The sequence below is a fragment of the Onychostoma macrolepis genome, chromosome 25 (assembly GCF_012432095.1).
Source record: "Onychostoma macrolepis isolate SWU-2019 chromosome 25, ASM1243209v1, whole genome shotgun sequence".
Lineage (NCBI taxonomy): Eukaryota > Metazoa > Chordata > Actinopteri > Cypriniformes > Cyprinidae > Onychostoma > Onychostoma macrolepis.
In genome coordinates, this window is record NC_081179.1 from 23,932,544 (window position 1) to 23,953,658 (window position 21,115).

The window sequence follows — 21,115 nt, forward strand, 5'->3', positions numbered from 1 at the left end:
TACAAGAGAGCTACATTGCGTCTGTGTATAACATGCAACTAGCACGATCATTGTTCCTTTTTAATTGTTCAAGTCATCATCTTGCTTAGAAACAGGCAGATGGTGTAATACACCAATGGCAGAGAGAATATGTAGTTATTGTAAGTTAACATCAAATATTTCTGTGATAGAAAATGAGAAGCATTTTCTGTATGATTGCTCCTTGTATGAGGATTTGCATAAGAAATACTTTGGTGATCTTGTTCTTGTTGGTGATGTTTGTATTGATGTGTCAGGTGTTTGTGATTTGGGGTATGCGTGAAGATTGGCATTGTGTATATATATATCATGGAATGGAGAAAATATTATCTGCCATGTCAGTGGCCATGTAATCCCTGGAATAAATTTGAAACTGAATTTCAACAAAAAAACACTTTAATTTTCACATTGCACATCGCCTAATTTCTCAAAGAGTCTAAATGATTTGTTCAACGATTCACTCTCTAAACCCCTAATTTCTGCAAGCCCTACTCTGCTCTGTTGTGATTGGTCTACCGCTTACAGCACATGTCAGAAACTAAATACCCCTTACCATATGTCAGTTCCAGAGGTCAGTTCAGTTATTACTGAAACGGTTTTAGCGTGAAAATGACAACCAAGTCAATCACAGAATTAAGGAAAGAGGAATGGATCTATAAACACTAACTACAAACATGCAAAATTAAAGTAGCACACTCTTTAATTTCACAAATGGGGTCTATTTATGTGTCTGAAATCTCAGTACCTGGTCTTTTGAGTATGGCGTGTCGACACGTTGGCGGTCTCTGCAGGCCTGTAGCAGGATGTGAACAGCATTGAGCTGCAGCAAGATTTCACATGCCATGCTATCAAAGAATGTGATGTTTGCCAGTGCTGCTGAGGCCAACAGAAATACTTCACCACAGGAAGCACTCTCACACAGATCTGCAGACACAGATGCAAGAAGAAAAGGTGAAAAACTGGCCACTGTTTGGTAAGCTTCTTTAAAACTGTAGCTTGTCAAATTACAAAAGCAAGCTACTCTTTTTAAAGTAATTCATTTGAATTAGAACTGGCTCACTGAAAAAAATTTAATAAAAGGTAAAAATTTACCTGAAACCGGTGAAACACAAAAATGAAGGAGAGCTGCATCTGTATGCAGTGAGTTTTTTAAAAGGAGAAATATAATAACAAATACAAAACATATACCAGGGAACAGACTGAGCAGACTAAACATTACATCCAGTTAGATACCTACACTCTTTACACTGTGAGAGGAATAAGGGACGGCATTTCTCACATGAGATTCTCATCGCACTTAGAAAATGCTTTATATGACGTTACAGCTCTTATGCATGCGCTGGTGATAGTTGGTCGTTTTTTTCTACAGTTTCGCTTCAGTAGACATTAATTAATCCATTGGGTTTGTATGGATTACTGTCGTTATTGCTGTATGTGCTGTTTGACCCTTCAACTTTTAGGAACCCATGAACTTGCATACTAGTATTTTGTTTCTAAAATCTTTGCTTGTGTTCATGTGGGGGGGAAAAGAAAGGAAAGAAACTCGTAGCCTATGCATCTCCTACTGTGAAACCCGACAAGTCACGGTAACTCTAAACCGATTGCCTTAAAAACCCAACAAGTTAGGTTAACGCAAACCATTTAAGGAAACTGATTGCCTTAAACCACACTGCAAAACCCAACAAGTTAGGGTAACTCAAACCGTTTGAGTAAACCAATTCCCCTTGGCTTAAACCATGTAAGTTTTAAAACTTGCAGTTAAGTAATTAAGTGAGTAATTAAGTGCTGATTGAGCATTAGTGATGAACACCTGCTGTTAACAAACAGAATCACTGAAGAACAGCTCTGGTGGACATTCCTGCAGTCAGCATGCCAATTGCACGCTCCCTCAAAACTTGCGACATCTGTGGCATTGTGCTGTGTGATAAAACTGCACATTTTAGAGCGGCCTTTTATTGTGGCCAGCCTAAGGCACACCTGTGCAATAATCATGCTGTCTAATCAGCATCTTGATATGCCACACCTGTGAGGTGGATGGAGTATCTCGGCAAAGGAGAAGTGCTCACTAACACAGATTTAGACAGATTTGTGAACAATATTTGAGAGAAATAGGCCATTTGTGTACATAGAAAAAGTCTTAGATCTTTGAGTTCAGCTCATGAAAAATGGGGGCAATTTTGTTCAGTGTAAGAGGAGGATGGGTATGAAAAATGATGAGGCATATTTTCTGTCAGACAAGTACTGTATGTGCAGATGGTTGGTTTACCTAGCATGCTAAAGTATCTGCTGTTTCATTAAAACAATTGCAGCAATCCTACAGCAGTAGTTTAAGTACACACAAAGTCCTACTATCAACCAATGCAAATAACTTGAGGTATGTAGTACTGAGTTTGAGCTCAATCGCTTAATGGCTTAATCATTTTGACACTGACTTTTACTTCTTTGAATTTGTTTATGAGGAATCAGTTGCAGAACCAGCAGCTCTAATTAACCGCAGCAGTCTGACAGGTGCTATTCATCAGTTTGGTGGTCGTAGTGTTTGGGGTGTTTTGCATAAGTACATTTGTGTTTATCAGTGGTAGCCAATCCTGCTCCTGGAGGGCTGCCATCCTGCAGAGTTGAGCTCCAGCCCTAGTCACACTCACTCAAGGTGTTCAGGATTACTTGAAAATAACAGGCAGGTGTGTTGGAATAAAAACGCAGCCCACCAGGAGTGGAACTGTCTACCCCTGGTTTATCAGGCATTGTATTTGCTCAACTTGTGCATGTGTGCAAACATCAAACACTGCTTGAACTCACTGATGAGGGCCGTGACGATGTCTTGCATGCTCTCCAGGAAGCTGGCGAGGTGTTGTGTGGAGGTGTGATGGGGAGAGGTGATTTGAGCCATCACCGCCGCGGCCTCCGCTCTGGTCGCCTCTGCACACGTGCCGTCCGTTAAGATGTCTGCCAGACACAGGATCCCATCCACCTGAGTCAAACACCAGATGAACACATCTAACTATACGTTTGGATTCAACTGCCGGACCTGCTTTGATTTATGCATGTGGCTATTTTACAGTTATGATTGAAGGATTGGTCTTGTGACTTTCTAAGCTATAATAAAGCTAGGCACTTCTTTTCTAGTCCACTTTAGACATTGTACTAACTATATTTCAGTCAGGACCACTCTGTTTGATTAAAATTATTGTAGAGGTCCTGAACATTATTTTTTTGGTTGCAGGCTTCGCTCTGAATGGTTCAGATTCTGAGCTATCCTATTCTGAACAATATAAACAATTGCCAGATATTTTAATATGCAATAATTATATATTCCATGCAGAGAAATACAGTACTGTAAATAATTTGGACAGATTGAGCAACGGTGAGCTGAATAGATGATATATCTCTGTGGCTGAGCAGTTAAGAAAAGGAGGAGTTGGGGATGGAGGAGGGTAAGCGCGTGTCTATGCGACAGAGCAAGTGTGAGTATGGATGAACTTATTAATTGTTGTGGGAAAAGTTATGATCAGCTGAGCATCAGCTGATGCGGGCTGTCACGCAGAGGTCTGCCTGAACTACGCTTGAGCTCCATTTGTCACTCCAACTAAAGTTTGTTCATATACTGCTACATATTATAATCACTCTCATAAGCATGAGCAGTGATATACCTCCGTACATTTTATAAGACTTCACAATGTGCTATTGTACAAGTTTCATACTGTGTGAAATAACTCAAATATACTGCTATGAAGTCTATAGATCTATTTAAGGCCTTATTTATTACCATATAATAAGCTCTAATGAAAGTGAAATTGAAAGTGACGTGATATGTGGCAAAGTATGGTTAACCATACTCGGAATTTGTGCTCTGCATTTAACCCATCAAGTGCACACACACAGTAGTGAACACACACACACACACACACCGTGAACACACACCCGGAGCCGTACTATTTAATGTACTATTTAAGCTCTAATATATCTACACTTTTAAAAGCCGCTGTAAAAAAAACGGCCAAATTTTGACAGTAACATGCTGTTTTCCATTAAAACAGTGCATTCTGGGTAATATTTATTATTTTCAAGAAAGTAGCCTGCTGCTATATATCGTGAATTAGCAGCGTTCAAAGTCGACACTCAGAGGCTGTGTTTCAAATCACACGGTACACCCTCATTCACTATTCCCTACATGAGTTTACTAATACAGTCCACCTGACAGAGAGAATGAAAACTAATGAGTGAATTCAGACACTGATGAACAGCTGCTGTTAACAAGCAGAATCACTGATGGAAAGAGAAACAAGACAAATAAAAAACTTCGTTTCGGCCTGATTTTGTTCGAAATGACGTCATATCAGTTCGTTCTTCAATTTTGTTTGAAGTATATCGGGGCCTTTAGATGAAATCAACTGAAGATTTAAACAACTTAACAAACAGCTTTACCAAATTCACACTTTACTAACCAGACTGACTTTATTTCTGTCAGACGTCTACAGAAGATCTTATTGAGAATTACAGAGGTTTAGATGTTTTATTGTTTCGTTTGACGTTACCATTCTGGAGATCAGTGTTTGCTTTAGTTGGGCTCCTGACCCTTGACTTTTCAACGTTAGTTATTGTTTGATTGCTTTAACTGTGTCTTTAAGATGCATTTATTACAACAAAATTATTTTGGTTGGTCAGGTGATACTGGCTGTTTCTAGTAGTCATAATCTGCTAGACTGACTTAGACTGAATGAATCCAGCAAAACTCTAACTACATGAGCATTTTATTTTTTGAAAGCTTCAATCAAAACAATCAAATTTACAATCAAAAGCTTCATGCTGCAATGCATGCTGGGTACCAGCACAGGACAAAACTCACCAATGACTTCCAGCATGCATTGCGGCATGAATAAATTATGCTGCTGAATTGTCCACTTATTTTCTTGAATTCTTTCTATGTGCTTTTGTTTTTGCCTTTGTTTTTGTCTTGAGATTTAGTAGCATTTTGTGATGTTTAGAATTTATCTGTTTTATTTATTTTGTGCATAGTCACCATTGTTGTGATTCATACGCTGATTCTTGATGTATCTGTCTAAATCACAACAAAAGTTGTTTTTTTTTTAAATGGGTGATGTGTTTTAAAAGTTTTCATAACTGATTGCGGAGCAGTGTTTGTTCGTTCTAGTATAGACATTCAGTAAGAGAAGAGAGACCAGATCAGTGAGTCAGGAGCAAGAGGTTGGCTGTTATTATCAATCCATAAACAACACAAAATGTTTTTTTTTCTTTGATACTTTTTTCCCCATAACATACATGTCTAAAAAACACATTGTTATTATAGCAGCCAAAGAAAAGTTAACATAAAAAAGTCAAGGTTCAAGAGCCCAACTATAGTAAACACTGATCTCCATCATGGTAGTAGAAAAAGAAAAAAGAACAAAAAAAAACATCTAAACCTCTATAACTCTCGATAAGATGATCTTCTGTAGACGTCTGACAGAAATAAAGTCAGTCTGGCAATAACTGAAGTTGGCAATGCTGTTTTAGGAGTTGTTTAATCAGATCTTGATTTCTTCTGAAGCTATGGCTGAAGTCAGTCGTAGTTAAGTTAAGTTAAGTTAGTGACGTTAGTTCTTGTGTTTCTCTTTCTGTCAGTGATTCTGCTTGTTAACAGCAGGTGTTCATCACTAATGCTCAATCAGCACTTAATTAATCACAGAATTATCTAATTAACTTCACTGTTTCAGTGTTTCTCTAACACTCTGTAGTGTGCACACATTATAAGTGTTCACTTAATAACTGAGGATATTGTTGTGGGGTAAAGATGTAAGATGAAAAAAACAGCATGAAGTGTAATTTAACAGGAATAAACTGTAATTAATTTACAGCAACAGTTATTTTAGAAAAACAGTTATTTACTGGCAACTGTGCTGCCAGTAGATTACTGTAAAATCAAGGAAAAAAGTCATATTCTGTAAAACGTAACAATCAGATTTACTAAATGAAACAAGTGAATTTTACTGAAATATTAGTGTACAATACAATTATGTAAATTCATGAACTGATAATGAGAGTAAATATTTAACTGAACTGTATTAATGCGTTTTTGCACAAGAGAGAATCGTTAATGTAGTTTTGTGGATCGCCATTGTGCTGGAGAGCAGAGCCTGTGCTTCAGTCAATGATGAGACACAAACACTGATGTTCTGCTGCTTTATGTAAAGGCAGTGACTGTGCAGTTGATGCAGTGATGATCTCTTTGTTGTTTCATCACATGCATCTGTGCTATAGCTAACAGTGAACTGCAACAATTTGAGTTAAAATCTTTTTATTTATTTTTTTTATTGTTTTGTTATTATACATTAAGTGTTAGTAGTTTTAAATTAAGAAATATTTATTTTAGTGTACTCAGATTAAATAAGTTCACAGTACTAAGCCTATATAAATGCTGATTTTTAAACTTGAATGTTTGAAGCAATCGGTTTCTCAAATGACATGAGTTACCATATGGTATTATCACGGTAACATACTGTAAAATGAGAGCTGTAAATTGAACCACAGCTGCCAGTATTTTACTGTTATTTTAGAGCGCAATTTATTACAGTGATATGAGAGCAAATTGTCATTTTATTTTTCTCTGATGCAGCCCTTCAGAGATCAAGCTGAATCAAACCCGTGTTGTTTCTGAACTAATCTGTGCAGTTTTAGAATGCTGTTCACCACACAGTGGCGCTGTTACACAAACTATGAAATGCACTACTCACCAGAAGAGAACACTACATAGCCTATGACAACCACAGTATGACTAATATATATATATCAGACTAATATATGACTAATATATTGAACAGCAGGAATAACTCAGCATGGCCATATCAGTTATGAGTCTGCACAATTCACAAAATATGTTTTTATTATTTAATTTTTTTAAAGACACAATCACAGAATTTTAGTTTAGTAAAAATGCCTTTCAATGCAATTCACTTTAAACAGTTAAACATTGTAGTTATATATGTTTTGCATTATTTTGGGGTCTTTGGTAACAAAGAAAATCTTGTGTTTCTCATGTCCTAATGAAAGGCCGGAGGAAATGTGTCTAGAACGAGGAATGCAAAACACAATTAAATATTTTTAAATGGTTTAGTTAAGTTGTAGCCTTTTTTTAATTAGTTTTGATATTACAGTTTTAATATTACTACTATACAGTAATTTCATGAAAGCAATGCAAGCTTTTTTTTGTTTTTTTTTAATGAACTTGTGTGTTTGTGACATGTAGCTTTCAGTGGCGCACAACCTCATCTGTCAGAATCTTTGGACATTGAAAACCAGCATCACTTCATTACTTTCACTTACTGTCACAACTGGTAGATCTTTAGGGAAACAACCTCATCTGTGTACTGCAGCATTTTGTTATCTTCCTTTTTCTGTGTTTAGACTCATAAGCAGAATATATGTCATACTTCTGCAACCTAATATTCTTGGCCAGAAACCTCTCCAGGTCTGTTTATACATCAGATGGTGTGTTTAATGTGGTTATAGTCTTTCCACATTTACAGATCGTAGTGTTGTAATGTGAAATGCTTATTCCAATTAGCATTTGTGAAAATGAATCTAAAGGCTTGAAAACACTCAGTGAAACAATCAGTGAAAAAAAAGTAAGATAATGTATTTAATAAACAAGAGATACTGCATTCTTAGCTCACTCAGATTCTGCTGCACACATCTGGGTCCTTTTATGTGCATGCTGAGAAACTGATACCTTTTCCAGCTGGCTGATGCCCTCTTCAACACAGCAGATAGAGGCCACGGTCCTCAGCGCGTGTGCGTACAGAGTACTGAAGCAGTCCTGTCGGCAGATCTTCAGAAGGGCCACCACAGCTCCCTCCTGTGGACCGCACAAACGTCTGCTTTAATAAATGCATTCAAATATCAATGAATAATCCGCTGAGAAAAACCACCCTCCAGCCTTCAGTAACATCTGAGTGAATTTGTATTCTTTTCATTAAATAAAAACAGAGACAATATTGTAATCAACATTAGTCAATATAACTATACTAATATATTTAGTATATCATTGTGCTGTGTGAATATGTGAATGGGTACATCAGGTAAATCAGGTGTGTGTGTGTGTGTGTGTGTGTACCTGTTTTTCTATTCAGGTGGGGACTTAAACCTGAATACACACAGATTCACGGGGACTCGTGTCACGGGTAAACAAGCTAATAAATCACACAGAATGAAGTTTTTTGAAAATCTAAATATGCCTGTAGTCTCCTGTAAGGGGTAGGTTTAGGTGTAGGGTTGGTGTAGGACAATAGAATATATGGTCTGTACAGTAGAAGAAGCATTACGCCTATGGAGAGTCCCCACAAGGATAGCAAACCAGACGCGTGTGTGTGTGTGTGTGTTTTTTGTTGGTCTATTCACAGAAATTTTTAACCCAGAACTGTGGATGATAGAAATTGGTCACCACTACAGAGAAAATGACTGTGAGATGAGCTAACCACTGTCATTATGTGAATAAGCTTAATTATGTGGGCAACACGGCACGTCATCCAGAGGCCACGCGATGCCACGCTGGAGAGCCTCAATCTGCAGGATATTCACACATCAGCTCCAGCTTTCTCATGCCCATCAGCCTGTGCTGTCTCTGGGTGCAGTTAGCACTCAAAAACTCTTCTTACAGAAGAACTTTATCTCTGCACCGCTGGTTAAAATTTTCAAATTGCTCCCTTTTTCATCTTGCAAACAATACATTAGTTAATAAAAAATAAATAATTTATGTGTGCTACAGTAGTAAGAACATTCATGTTAGTCATTTAGAGATTTTTTAAAAATATATAGCTATTACATGCTAATATTATTATTATTATTATTATTATTAGCAGCTTGTTTTTCTTTCTTTAACAATAATCATTACATCAAATGGTTTGATGTTCTTATGCAATAATGTTAATTCATTCCTTGAAGAGAGATTTATAATTATTATTAGCTTGGGTAAATTTAGGTAAGATTTGTATTATTTATGATAATTTGTATACACTACATTTAAAAAGTTTGGGGTCACTAGGTTTGTTTGTTTTGTTTTGTTGTTTTTTTCAGCAAGGACATATTAAATTGATCAAAAGTAACACTAATGGCATAAAAAATACAAAATACAAAAAAAAATCTATTTCAAATAAATGCTGAAAAAATAAATAGAATAATATATTTTTTTTTTTAAAACGCTATCATCATAATTGCAACACAAACATTTTTATCTGTGATAATAATAATAAATATTTCTTGAGCAGCAAATCAGTATATTAGAATGATTTCTGAAAGATCATGTGACACTGAAGACTGGAGTAATGATGCTGAAAATACAGCTTTGACACCAAAGGCAAACATTTTTAAAAGATTTTGTTCATTAATGTCTTTTGCATATATATATATATACATATATATACAGTATATATTAAGGGTATGAAGCAGTCCATTACTGGTTCATGAAAGATGAAGCTTGACTAAATTAGTTAGTTGGGAAAGAATGTCCATTTTGTAGAGAATGAAGAGTATTTATTTATTGTCTCAGATAATAATATTATGGACTATAAAGCGCTATGCTGGTGAATTAAGTTTTTCCCTGTTTTTGAACTGTGATGTTCAATATGTGAATCATGAACTAAAACTAGAAGAATGAGTAGAGAATAAACAGAAAGTGAGAAGCAATAGCGCTGACAGATCTCTAACATGCTGTATCTATTGCATTACTGCACTGCACCAGACGGAAGTGAAAGATGAATTCAGATGCCGGTGGTAAACAGCCGGTAGTCATTTCTCTAACAGGAGCGTAATGTAGCCAAGGCAGAGAGCCAGAAAACAAGACTGCCACTGTGATCAATGCAGCACGCTAATGGGACGGGACGGTATTGATCTGATTAGAAACACACACCAGTAAAACCTTATCAGACGACTAATGGACATGAGGCCATCACTGTCATCAGAGTTAAATAAAGAACTGCTCCAGAGTACACTAGTGTCAGAACCCTTGCTAATATCTTACTGGAAGACTAGTATACTAGTGGAGTACTAACATGAACTCCAGGGAGCAGTTGGGGGCTCGGTGCCTTGCTCAAGGGTCTCACCTCAGTTGTGGAGTTGAGGGTGGAAGAGAGCGCTGGTTATTCACTCCCCCACCAACAATTCCTGCTGGACCTGAGACTCAAACCCTCAGGATACAAGTCTGGCTCTCTAACCCCTAGCTGTCAGTCCTGTCCAGTGGACCCTGGACGAAAGGGTCATCACTGAGCCAGCTCTGCCGGATGGCCCACCACTGCTGCCTACATACCCATTTCACAATGGATTCCTCTCAATCCACTCCTCTGTTGGCAAAGATCCAGGAAACCGGGTGCTTTCTTCACACCTTTTGCCAAAGCCACCAAACCGCTTGGCACCAGTTCTTTGCGTGGGCTGAGTATGCTCAAAATCTAGAGACTAGATTATTACCATTCCAATGCATACTCGGTTACCAGCCACCTCTGTTCCCCTGGGATGGGGAACCATCAAACGTCCCAGTGGAGAATCAGTGGTTTCTGGGAAAGCGAGAGGGTCTGGGATGCTGCTCATCGCTTGCAGAAGGCATTGTAAGAGCAACACCGATGTACGGAGATCTAAGATTTCAACTTGTGTGATTACAAAATATGTGCCCTTTACCACTAAGAGGACTTTACCACAAAAAACAGACTTTGGTTCAATAAACCCAGTCAGAAAACTGAGTTAGTAGCCTGAAATGACCCAGACACGAATCCATCTGAAACAAATGTGAACAACATATGATCTCCATCCAATCTGGCTGAGCGGGAACAAATTTGCATTTTATTGCAAATTTGGTGAAACAGAAACAAAATGTGAACCAATGCAATGGAGTGAAAGCATTACATAAGATGACAGATTCCAGAAGGAGCTGATCACATGACCACAGCAGTGAGGTGTTTGTACTTGTTTAACCTACTATACATTGTGAGGACCTCATGTCCCCAGAAAAACAGTGGGGCCATTTTATTATACCCTAAAAGAAAAACAGCTTATAAATCATACTAATTGATTTTTCTTTTTTCTTTTTTATGTAAAGCAGAGGATTAGGGTTAGGGGTGGAAAATATGATCAGTATAAAATCACTATGCCTATGGAAAGTCATCCTAATGACATAAAAATGTGTGTGTGTGTGTGTGTGTGTGTGTATTCTCGTACTTTAGCGATGATGCTGCAGAGCTGCGGCCCATCCTGAGTTAAAGACAGCAGGTTATTAATGGCAGTACTGATGGCAAAAACATTGTCAGAATCCTCAATCTGACGAATCAAAATCTGTAAAAATAAAAAGAGAGAATTAAATGTCTCTAATGGATCACCCAAGTCACATGGTCAGGTTTCTAGTTATATGTCTGTAGACTGGAGTAGTCTTTTTTTCACTTAATGTTTCAATGTAATTGTAATGCAAACCTATACGTTATGTTCTAACCGCTGTCAGAAAAATGTACTTTCAGACACCTTTATCTATTTACATTACACAATTGACCTCACAATAGACTTCAAAACAATAAAATGGCTTATCTACTACAACTAATACTAATGATGGATATGGCAACAAACAATAAAATAGTTATGAACCATATTTACTAAAATGTCATATTAAAATATTTGTATCAAATGCCTTTGAGTCTAGTTTACAAAGAGAATGCTATTATACTTCATAAAATAATACTGTACAGATCATTTTTTTGTTGTTATTGTTGTACATTTTTTGTTGTAAGCCGGCCAGTTTATTAAAGCAAGAAATTCTACACTGTGGCAGTGAGTAATCATAGCATTAGAGCTGCAGTTTTAGGATGAATGTGAAAATAATTTCTTATTATATTGTATTATTTAAGAACGATTCATGAATACTTAAGCTGTAGTCGAAATAACTGAAACAAAAATAAAGTTCAGTAAATCTAATGATCTGTGAAGACAAATCTATTTAAGCTACCTGTATCTCATTGGCCAGTGCCATGTCAATCATATGGCTAAAGGAGTCACTGACGTCAGTAAGGATCTCGTGAATGGCCTCCTTCATAGATTTGAGGAAGTATTCATCCTCAGTATGAAGACACCTGTGGGGTAAACACTGTCAGTTATACAGTACGTGATCTGATCTTCAGTATGTGAGCTTTAAGGTGATGAAAATAGTGGTAAGATGTGTAAAGTTCTTCACCTCTCAGTAATGACGTTCAGCTCCATGCACTTCTCCAGCAGTGATTTCTCATACTGCCACGAGAGATGACACACAGAATATCAAATATTCAGTACTTTACAATATAAAACTTTGCAGGGTGTGGACATAAACTACACAATTAAAAGGTCTTCTGAGAATAATCTTTAACTATAGGTTACAATCCAGTTATGCATCATAAATTAATTCTTCTATACCCCTGCAATATCTTTGACACTTAGTCCACTATGAAAGTCCACTTTAGGCATTCTACTATCACTTAATAACTTTGCAAGTACATGTCAACTAGCTGTCATCAGAGTGCTAGTAGACTGTCTGCGGTTCACTCAAAAATGGAAATTCTGTCACTAATTACTCACCCTCATGTTGTTCCAAACCTGTGAGACCTTTGTTTATCTTCGGAACACAAATTAAGATATTTTTGATGGAATCTGAGAGCTCTCTGACCCTCCATAGACAGCAAGGATCCTACCACGATCAAGGCACAGAAACGCAGAAAGGACATCGTTAAAATAGTTAATCTGACATCAGTGGTTCAACCGTAATTTTGTTAAGCTACGAGAATACTTTTTGTGCGCAAAGACAACAAAAATAACAACTTCATTCAACAATTTCTTCTCTTCTATGTCAGTCGTCACCGTGCGTTCACAACCCATGCGTGTGATGCTGCTGACACAGGACATCCGTCTCTCTTGGTTCATCGTAAATACTAGAAAGTATTCTAGTAGCTTCATAACATTAAGGTTAAACCACTGATGTCACATGAACTATTTTAATGATGTTCTTACTACATTTCTGTGCCTTGATCGTGATAGTACCCTTGCTGTCTATTGAGGGTCAGAGAGCTCTGGGATTTCATCAAAAAACCTTAATTTGTGTTCTGAAGATGAACGAAGGGCTTATGGGTTCGGAACAACATGAGGGTGAGTAATTAATGACAGAGTTTTCATTTTTGGGTGAACTATCCCTTTAAGGAAAACTGGGTCGGGCTTTCTGGGATGATACTCAAATGGTTCAGGTCATACTTAGAAGGGAGAGGTTATTATGTGAGTATAGGAGAGCATAAGTCTAAGTGGACGTCCATGACATGCGGAGTCCCACAAGGCTCAATTCTTGCACCGCTCTTGTTTAGCCTGTATATGCTCCCACTAAGTCAAATAATGAGAAAGAACCAAATTGCCTATCACAGCTATGCTGATGATACCCAGATTTACCTATAGCCTTATCTCCAAATGACTACAGCCCCATTGACTCCCTCTGCCAATGCATTGATGAAATAAACTGTTGGATGTGCAGAACTTTCTTCAGTTAAACAAGGAGAAAACTGAAGTCATTGCATTTGGAAACAAAGATGAAGTTCTCAAGGTGAATGCATACCTTGACTCTAGGGGTCAAACAACTAAAAACCAAGTCAAAAATCTTGGGGTGTTTCTGGAGACAGACCTTAGTTTTAGTAGTCATGTCAAAGCAGTAACTAAATCAGCATACTATCATCTCAAAAACATTGCAAGAATTAGATGTTTTGTTTCCAGTCAAGACTTGGAGAAACTGGTTCATGCCTTTATCACCAGCAGAGTGGATTATTGTAATGGTCTCCTTCCAAAGAAGACCATTAGACAGCTGCAGCTCATCCAGAACGCTGCTGCCAGGATTCTGACTAGAACCAGAACATCTGAGCATATCACACCAGTCCTCAGGTCCTTACACTGGCTTCCAGTTACATTTAGGATTGATTTTAAAGTACTTTTACTCGTTTATAAATCACTCAATGGCCTTTTCACTAAGTGGGGAAGAGTTTGAACAAAGCTTGAGAATGTTTGTTTGTTTGTTTGTTTTTCTGTGTTAAGAGCACATCACTAACAGTTTTTAAATTCCTTGTTTTTATTGTTGTGATTATTATTTTTTTAATGATTATTTTACTTCTTTTCATGTAAAGCACTTTGAATTACCATTGTGTATGAAATGTGCTATATAAATAAACTTGCCTTGCCTTGCCTTGCCTAATATCTGCTAACATTTTGAAGGACAACAACAGCAAGTCTACTGACTACTTTGCAAGTAACTTTACAGGCACATGCCAACTTATGCTACTAAACCTAAGCCTATCCTAACTAATACTCTAATGAGAGTTAGTTGACATGAAGCTGCAAAGTTTTTTTTATAGTTAGTAGCATGTCTACTATCGAAATAAAGTGTAACCAATTATATCATAAATGATTAAAGCCGTTATGTCTTTAAATGTCATTGCTGAAGACACATCTGTTGTTTATTTCTGAATGTGTCCTTTCGTACCTTCTGCATTTCTGGTGGGGCGTTTCTGGCCGTGCTGTACTCTTGGATGAGCGAGCGCACATGACAGTTGACCCTAACAGCCGTGCTGTGGACCCGCTGCCACCGGCCCTTCTCCAGACGCTGGAACATCTTCCCCAGCTCCGTGCTGACCACCAGTGCTCTCTTCAGCAGCGTCTGCAGGTTATCACGAGTGACATGCTCACCGACAGCACCTGTCCCCGATACGATGAGCTCACCTGGAGCGTCTTCATCCACGCCGATGGGTTTAGACTGCAGAACGCACATGCACTCCACCTCCGTCATGTGCCGTAAGTCTTCCATCCAGCGCTGGACCGAGTCCACCTGTATGGTATGCATCCTGCTGCGTGGACATACACAACTATGTCAGGTCATCAACAAACATTTCCGTACATACATGAGCCTTTAAAACCTGTAGGGCTCGTAATTAATGATTGAAGCCTCGTGACTGATGTCTCGAACTGTGCTCAGATTTGTCGAGATGCCATAGTCTTCAATCAAAAGTTACAGTAACACTTTATTTTGAGAGTCCACTTAAAACATTCTAACAGTAAGTAACTTTGCAACTAAATGTCAACTAGCAGTCATTAGAGTATTAGTAGACTTTGTGCTTAATATCTTCTAACACTTTATTTTGATGGGTCCACAACATACAACATACTGACTATGAGAAACTTTGCAAGTATATGTCAACTTATTCTACTAACCCTAAACCTACCCTACTGAGAGTTAGTAGACATGTAGTTGCTAATTAATGAGAATTAGTTGACATGTATTTGACACGTAGTTGCAAAGTTCCTTATAGTTAGTAGAATGTCTAAAGTGGACTATCAAAATAAAGTGTAACCAAAGTTACAGGAGGGACCCTAGCAAGCCTTTGGGGATACATGTAAAATATAAGTGAAAATGTGCCTGTGGCAACATTTCTGCAAAATTACCACACTTTCAAAATGAAATGGCCAGTGAGTGCTGCCAAAAGCACATTGAGTTTTACCTAAAAGAGATGAACATGAATTTGGCAACATTTTATATTATGTTCATTTTTGTACATGCCGTGGCAAGTTGGAAATGTTTATGATTTATAATACGTAGCACCTACACTAAACCTAACTGATACTGTTAACAAAGCAGACGTGGGATTAAAATGCTTTTGCTGAAACAGTCGTGCCATTTTCACTTGCTTCTACAAGTCTTGAGCTCTTTTGTTCAGACTTATGTTTCACATGACTCATACCTAAGCACTCTACATCACTAGTGTATTGCAGTACCAGGTGAGCTACAGAGCATGTTTACTGTGTCAGAAAAGCCAAACATATGGAGGCTGGTTATGTGATGCAAGTGTGAAAAATGTGAAATATGTCATTGTATAGTATTGTGAAATTAATAAAAATTGTTGGTGTTTACTGCCACTAGTGTTTATTTCGGTAGAAATTGAGGTAAACTGTATGTATGCGTATGGAGTTTTACAAATATATAGGCAGAGGCACATTTTTCCAGTGAGCTACAGTATAATGTTGAATTTAGAAACATATGAGGAGCTCAACACACTCATCTCTGCTAAATAACTTGTTGAATAGAGGCATCTGGCTAAGTTATTGTGAAAAACAAGGATATTCCACAGCCAAGAGTCAATTTACATTTATATTCTTATATTTGTATTCACATGTGGATGAACTGTTAACAAACCACTGATTCTTGAGACAAAACAAAACATGTCCAGCAACTGTAACTGCTATTAGGTTTAAAAATGAAAATATTTTCAATTGTAAATGTTATGGGGATTAATAATGGAATGTATTTAACACAATTAACCCCTTCAATTTAATTTTATCATTATTATATCAAATCTATGACATTTATTAGATGTAGTCTTCTCACTACATCTAAAACAGTGTGTCCACAGAGAAGGGTTCAATCATATGCTATAAAATGGATTTAAAAAAATGTTAATGATGAAACAGATCTTGTTTTATCAAAAGCAACATTTAATAATATCTCATATCAAAGCAAGACTGTTTTTCAAGGACTCGTGCATGTTTCATAAGGTTTCAAAGTTGTGTCACACTTTTTGTCAACACCGTCAGATATTTATTAAAATGTAATAAAACCAGGGAATATCAGGGGCAGCTGTCGCTCTGAAGGACCCCTCACCACAGTCCTCCTCTGCAGAGTACATCACTGTCAGTTTAATAGTTTTAGAATATTTTAAATCATAATGTTAATATTTCCTGGTCACAACTATGATATGTCAACACCATCTTCCAATTTCTGAGGAAATGATTTGAAATGTTTCAATAATTTTATTGACGCCAATAATGGAGTTGGAATTCAGTGTGGAGTCATCATATTTTTGTGGTTTTCAAGTTATTTTTAATTATATTAAATATAAAAGTGTTTATTTTTTTCTAATAATGTATAAACACTAAATAGCTGACAGCATATATTGCTTTTATGGTTTGATAGTCATCACTTCTAGCAGAGTTAGGGTTGAGGGAACATAAGATTCAGGGAACATAAGGCACACAAGGAGCACAAGACAGTTTTTTTGTGTTCTGATCAAAAGTTAAAAACAGTTAAATGAGCCGAATGAATATGAATATTTTGATAATATTTTATTATGATATTTTATATTTGTTGTGGAGAATGTGATATGAGAATGTGTTCTGAAATGTTAAAAACATCTTGATTGCTTGATTGCAAAATAAGCGATGACGGCAAGGTAAAAAGCACATTTTGATAGAAAAGAGAAAAGTTGGGAGGTTGAATCAAAACATAGTTCAGTAGCTTAGTACATATAAGATACAAACATGTAGTTTCATTTGTCTTCATACAAGGTTTTATTTTTTCAATACTGCACCCTGTTTCGTCCCACTTCTCAAGAATCAGAGAAACACCAGGAACTGTGGGCAGAAGAACCCATTAAAGCAGACACAGTATGGCATGGTAATGATTAAATCAGAATAAAATGTGGGGGGACACAGAAATCCCCAGTTCCCTAGTTTTAATGGATGCTATGCCCCTGATTCTGCTTCATTATAAACACTGTATCTGACCTGAGGTCAGTGCAGAGGTCAGCACTGATGAGATTGCAGGCAAGAGTTTAATACGTTTCCAGTCATTAAAAATAATATTAAACGGGAAAAAAAGATGTTGTAAATTTGAGCGTTTCAGGAAAAACTCGACTAGAACTTAAATGATTTACAAATAAGAAAACAGTATTTAAACAATATAGTAAGATTAATGTTAAAACCCAAAAAATATTGCAGATAATGGCACCACAGATACTACCATTTCAAACAAGCAAATGTTTTGTTTTGTTTTTCTTTCTCGCAACTGGGGTCTAATTAGCGATAGTGTTTGGTTGTGTCGCACATTCAATGATAATGTCCCTCAGTATAAACTAACACAGGACCAGGTCACATTATTCTCCACCTACACCATGGCAATGTGATCTAATGAGTGTCACGGAGGGAACGAGTGGAACAGGAAACAAACGTCAATGCGACGACCCACAGATTTTACTGCCACTGTGTGCAGAAGCCAAAACTGAAAAACTAAATACACTGAAACCACATCCATGATTTTATGATATGAAACAGTCAGATATTTACATGTGACGTTTATTTTTTCATTCTGCACAAATGGAAAGTTATAAAGTGGAATATCTCTAAAATTCCTAATTATGTACACACAATTATTATCGTTTCAGAACAGAAATGTACATTATTACAGTGTGTTACAGCTGGCTGTTTTGAACAAAGTATCAACCAGCACAAACAATTTCAGTGAGAAAGGCCTCTTGTGAATGGATCATCATGATAATGGGTTTATTTGAATGAATGTGGAGGAAAAGCTGCTCTCCAGCACAAATATTTACATTTCCGTCCATTGATGGGTCAGAAAGTGCTGCGCTTTTATCCCCGTGTACAGTGAGGTCAGAATCATTCACTGCTCTCCGCTAGGAGTCATTTACAGAGTAAACACACATTCATGATGCCTCTGGATGATCACACCAACAACCACCCCAAAAAAAGGGGTCTTAGTCTTGCTGCTAATATTATCTGCTGACGTTCAGAGGACACTTCACATTTTCTCTCAAGCATCTACTATCATGAAACATTTTATAATCGCAGAAATGATGGAAGATAATTGTGAATCTGGAAGCTGTCTTTGATGTTTTATAGTTTAAAGCACTGCTTCTTCAGTGCCCCCCCCCCTCCCCCTCAGGCATACAACACTATACTCTCTATGAAGATGTGCATTTTGGAAACAAACACACTACAAATATATTGAATTGAATATATTTCTGTATATTTTCTGTCTTTGGCATTATGTCACAGTACACCTACGACCTCCACATCCTGGCCGATTAAGGCATGCGTTTCTTCCCAACAGACATCAATTATTCATCCGCTCTTGTCAGACATTGTCTCTATGTTTACCATTTGAAATGGATCATCTTTCAGAATAAAAATGGGATTTTCTTCTCAGAGATGATGCATATGGAGAAAAGTCTGAATCTTCATGTCAGTTTCTTCACTTGTTGGTCAAACGGAAGATGCTTTTGGATTAGCTGTCAGCTGAAGCTCCTGTATTATTCATGCGCATCCTGAAGTTATTCTGACTCGCAGCGTTCCCTGTTTGTCATTAACATATTGACACGATCGTATCCTGAGTTTTTTGGCCTGTCTTTTGAGTGACATCAAAGATGAAACGAGCTGAAGCGCTGTGATGATATCATATCTGACGCTCTGTGCAGGCGTGCTGTTATATCACAGGTAAATCTGTGTGTGTGTGTGTGTGTAAGCAGACGGAAAGTGCAGTGGAGCACAGAAAAGCACCTGTCCAAACTGCTGGCGTGTGCAATGCTAATTGTTCATCAGGGGTGGAAGGCAGTGATTCAGCGTCACCGTGAACATGAATGAGCAGCAGAACACACCGCGCTCAGTTCCTGCTAAACCTCCACCTGCTGTCTGATGGAGCGCCGAGCCGTGAATCACACGGGCTTCCGCTCAGGCTGCTGTCTTCATTCACATGAGCATCGTATATTTAGATTCTGAACAAAGCTAGGGCCTAATGCTTTTGCTTGGTTTCTTCTTATTGATCTTACCATATACCCCCAGTAAAAAATCCCTGTTATTGTCTATCTTAGTTTTTTCTTTTCTTTTTCTTTTTCTTTTTCTTTTTTTATCGACAAATTCACATATATTTATATATAAAAAAATGTGTTGGTGAGGAGGCAGACCATGTTAAAAACAAAAGAAAAGATTGCAGGTCACATATGTTTATGTAGATACTCATAACTTTGGTGTGATTACTGTCAGAAACAAACACACACCGGTAATCACTGCCTCTGACCTGCAGTCTGAGCCCGTCTCACTCTCAACAACACACATCAGCATCTATTACTGCACATTACAGTGAGAATACTGTTTGCTTCTGCTTCCTCTTCATATACACCTTATTTTTGGAAGTAAGCTATTTTCTGTGATTCATTACCCGCCAAAGGTAAATAACTAGAAGAACAACATAGTGCTGCAAACAGTGGGTAGGTTACAAACACATTCAAGTTATTCTGCACCTGCGTTTATGTTAATAAAGCTGGACACAATTGACTGTCTGATATACTCGATAGACTTCATTTTAAAGCGATAATTAGGCATGAATGTGCACTTACATCTTTCCAGAGATTGAGGAATAGCTGCTCTGTCTGGAACTCTGCGGTGTGGCCATTCTGACTCCTTACTTCAACATCGCACCTATGAAACACAATATTCACAGACTGAATGCATGCCATCATGAAGAGCTCACAGAACAGAAAAAACAGCTAATCTCACCAAGCAGTTACACTGACCACTACTATTCTGTACTACTGCTATTATATCGTATTTATAAAAGCCTGTCCGCCTGAAGAGAAATGGATTACTATCCCTCTAAAATTGGCTGGAGGGTTGGAAACAGCATTTGAATGGCATGTAATTTGTGGATTTGATCAAGCTTGGGTCAGAAAGTACCAAAATTATTTCTGAGTGACTGATTATCCACAAAGTGCACAAGAGATGCTATATAGCAACCCAAGAAAACTCTGTTGTGGAGATCGGTGTCCAGAGCAGGGGTTTTTCTGCTGCTGATGACTGCATGGATGGAGCAAAGGAACCAGCGTGGACCTCGTCAAAAACACCAGACAGGACTTGCTCTAGACACGTACTGGATAACATCCTGAATAAACCTGCCAAAATTACAGGTAACACTTTAGATAAACTCCTAATTGCTGCTTATTGATAGTAAATAAGGTAGTTGTAGTAGAAGTTATGTTTAGGTATAGAGTTAAGGGATCTAAAATATGGTCATGCAAAATAAGACATTACTATGTGCTTTATAAACAGCCAGTATGCTGCAATATAAGCAATGTGCATGCTAATAAGCAACTAGTTAACAGTGAATGGTGTTCCCTAATCTAAAGTATTACCAAAATACAAGTTCAAAATGCACTACATCAGGTAAAATACATTTAATGCTTGCATAGTCTACTGAAGGAAAATAAATGATTCACTAGAAAATTAGTTTTGC

The 21,115-nt window shown here is 37.4% G+C and overlaps 1 protein-coding gene across 4 annotated transcripts in view; it reads right to left on the reverse strand.

The window, feature by feature from the left end:
• The window catches only part of LOC131534620 (protein inscuteable homolog), a 55,084-nt gene that overhangs the window by 16,220 nt on the left and 17,749 nt on the right, over positions 1-21,115 (reverse strand). For 3 of the 4 annotated variants that reach the window (XM_058767617.1, XM_058767618.1, XM_058767620.1), the window contains exons 2-9: positions 20,223-20,304; positions 14,528-14,888; positions 12,218-12,270; positions 11,993-12,116; positions 11,218-11,331; positions 7,745-7,870; positions 2,818-2,989; positions 764-942 (exon numbers count right to left, since the gene is read on the reverse strand). In XM_058767617.1, the coding sequence (XP_058623600.1) occupies positions 764-942; positions 2,818-2,989; positions 7,745-7,870; positions 11,218-11,331; positions 11,993-12,116; positions 12,218-12,270; positions 14,528-14,888; positions 20,223-20,278 (1,185 nt within the window). In that variant the 5' untranslated portion in view covers positions 20,279-20,304. The remainder of the gene's footprint in view (positions 1-763; positions 943-2,817; positions 2,990-7,744; positions 7,871-11,217; positions 11,332-11,992; positions 12,117-12,217; positions 12,271-14,527; positions 14,889-20,222; positions 20,305-21,115) is intronic. The other variant, XM_058767619.1, reaches the window with a different exon arrangement.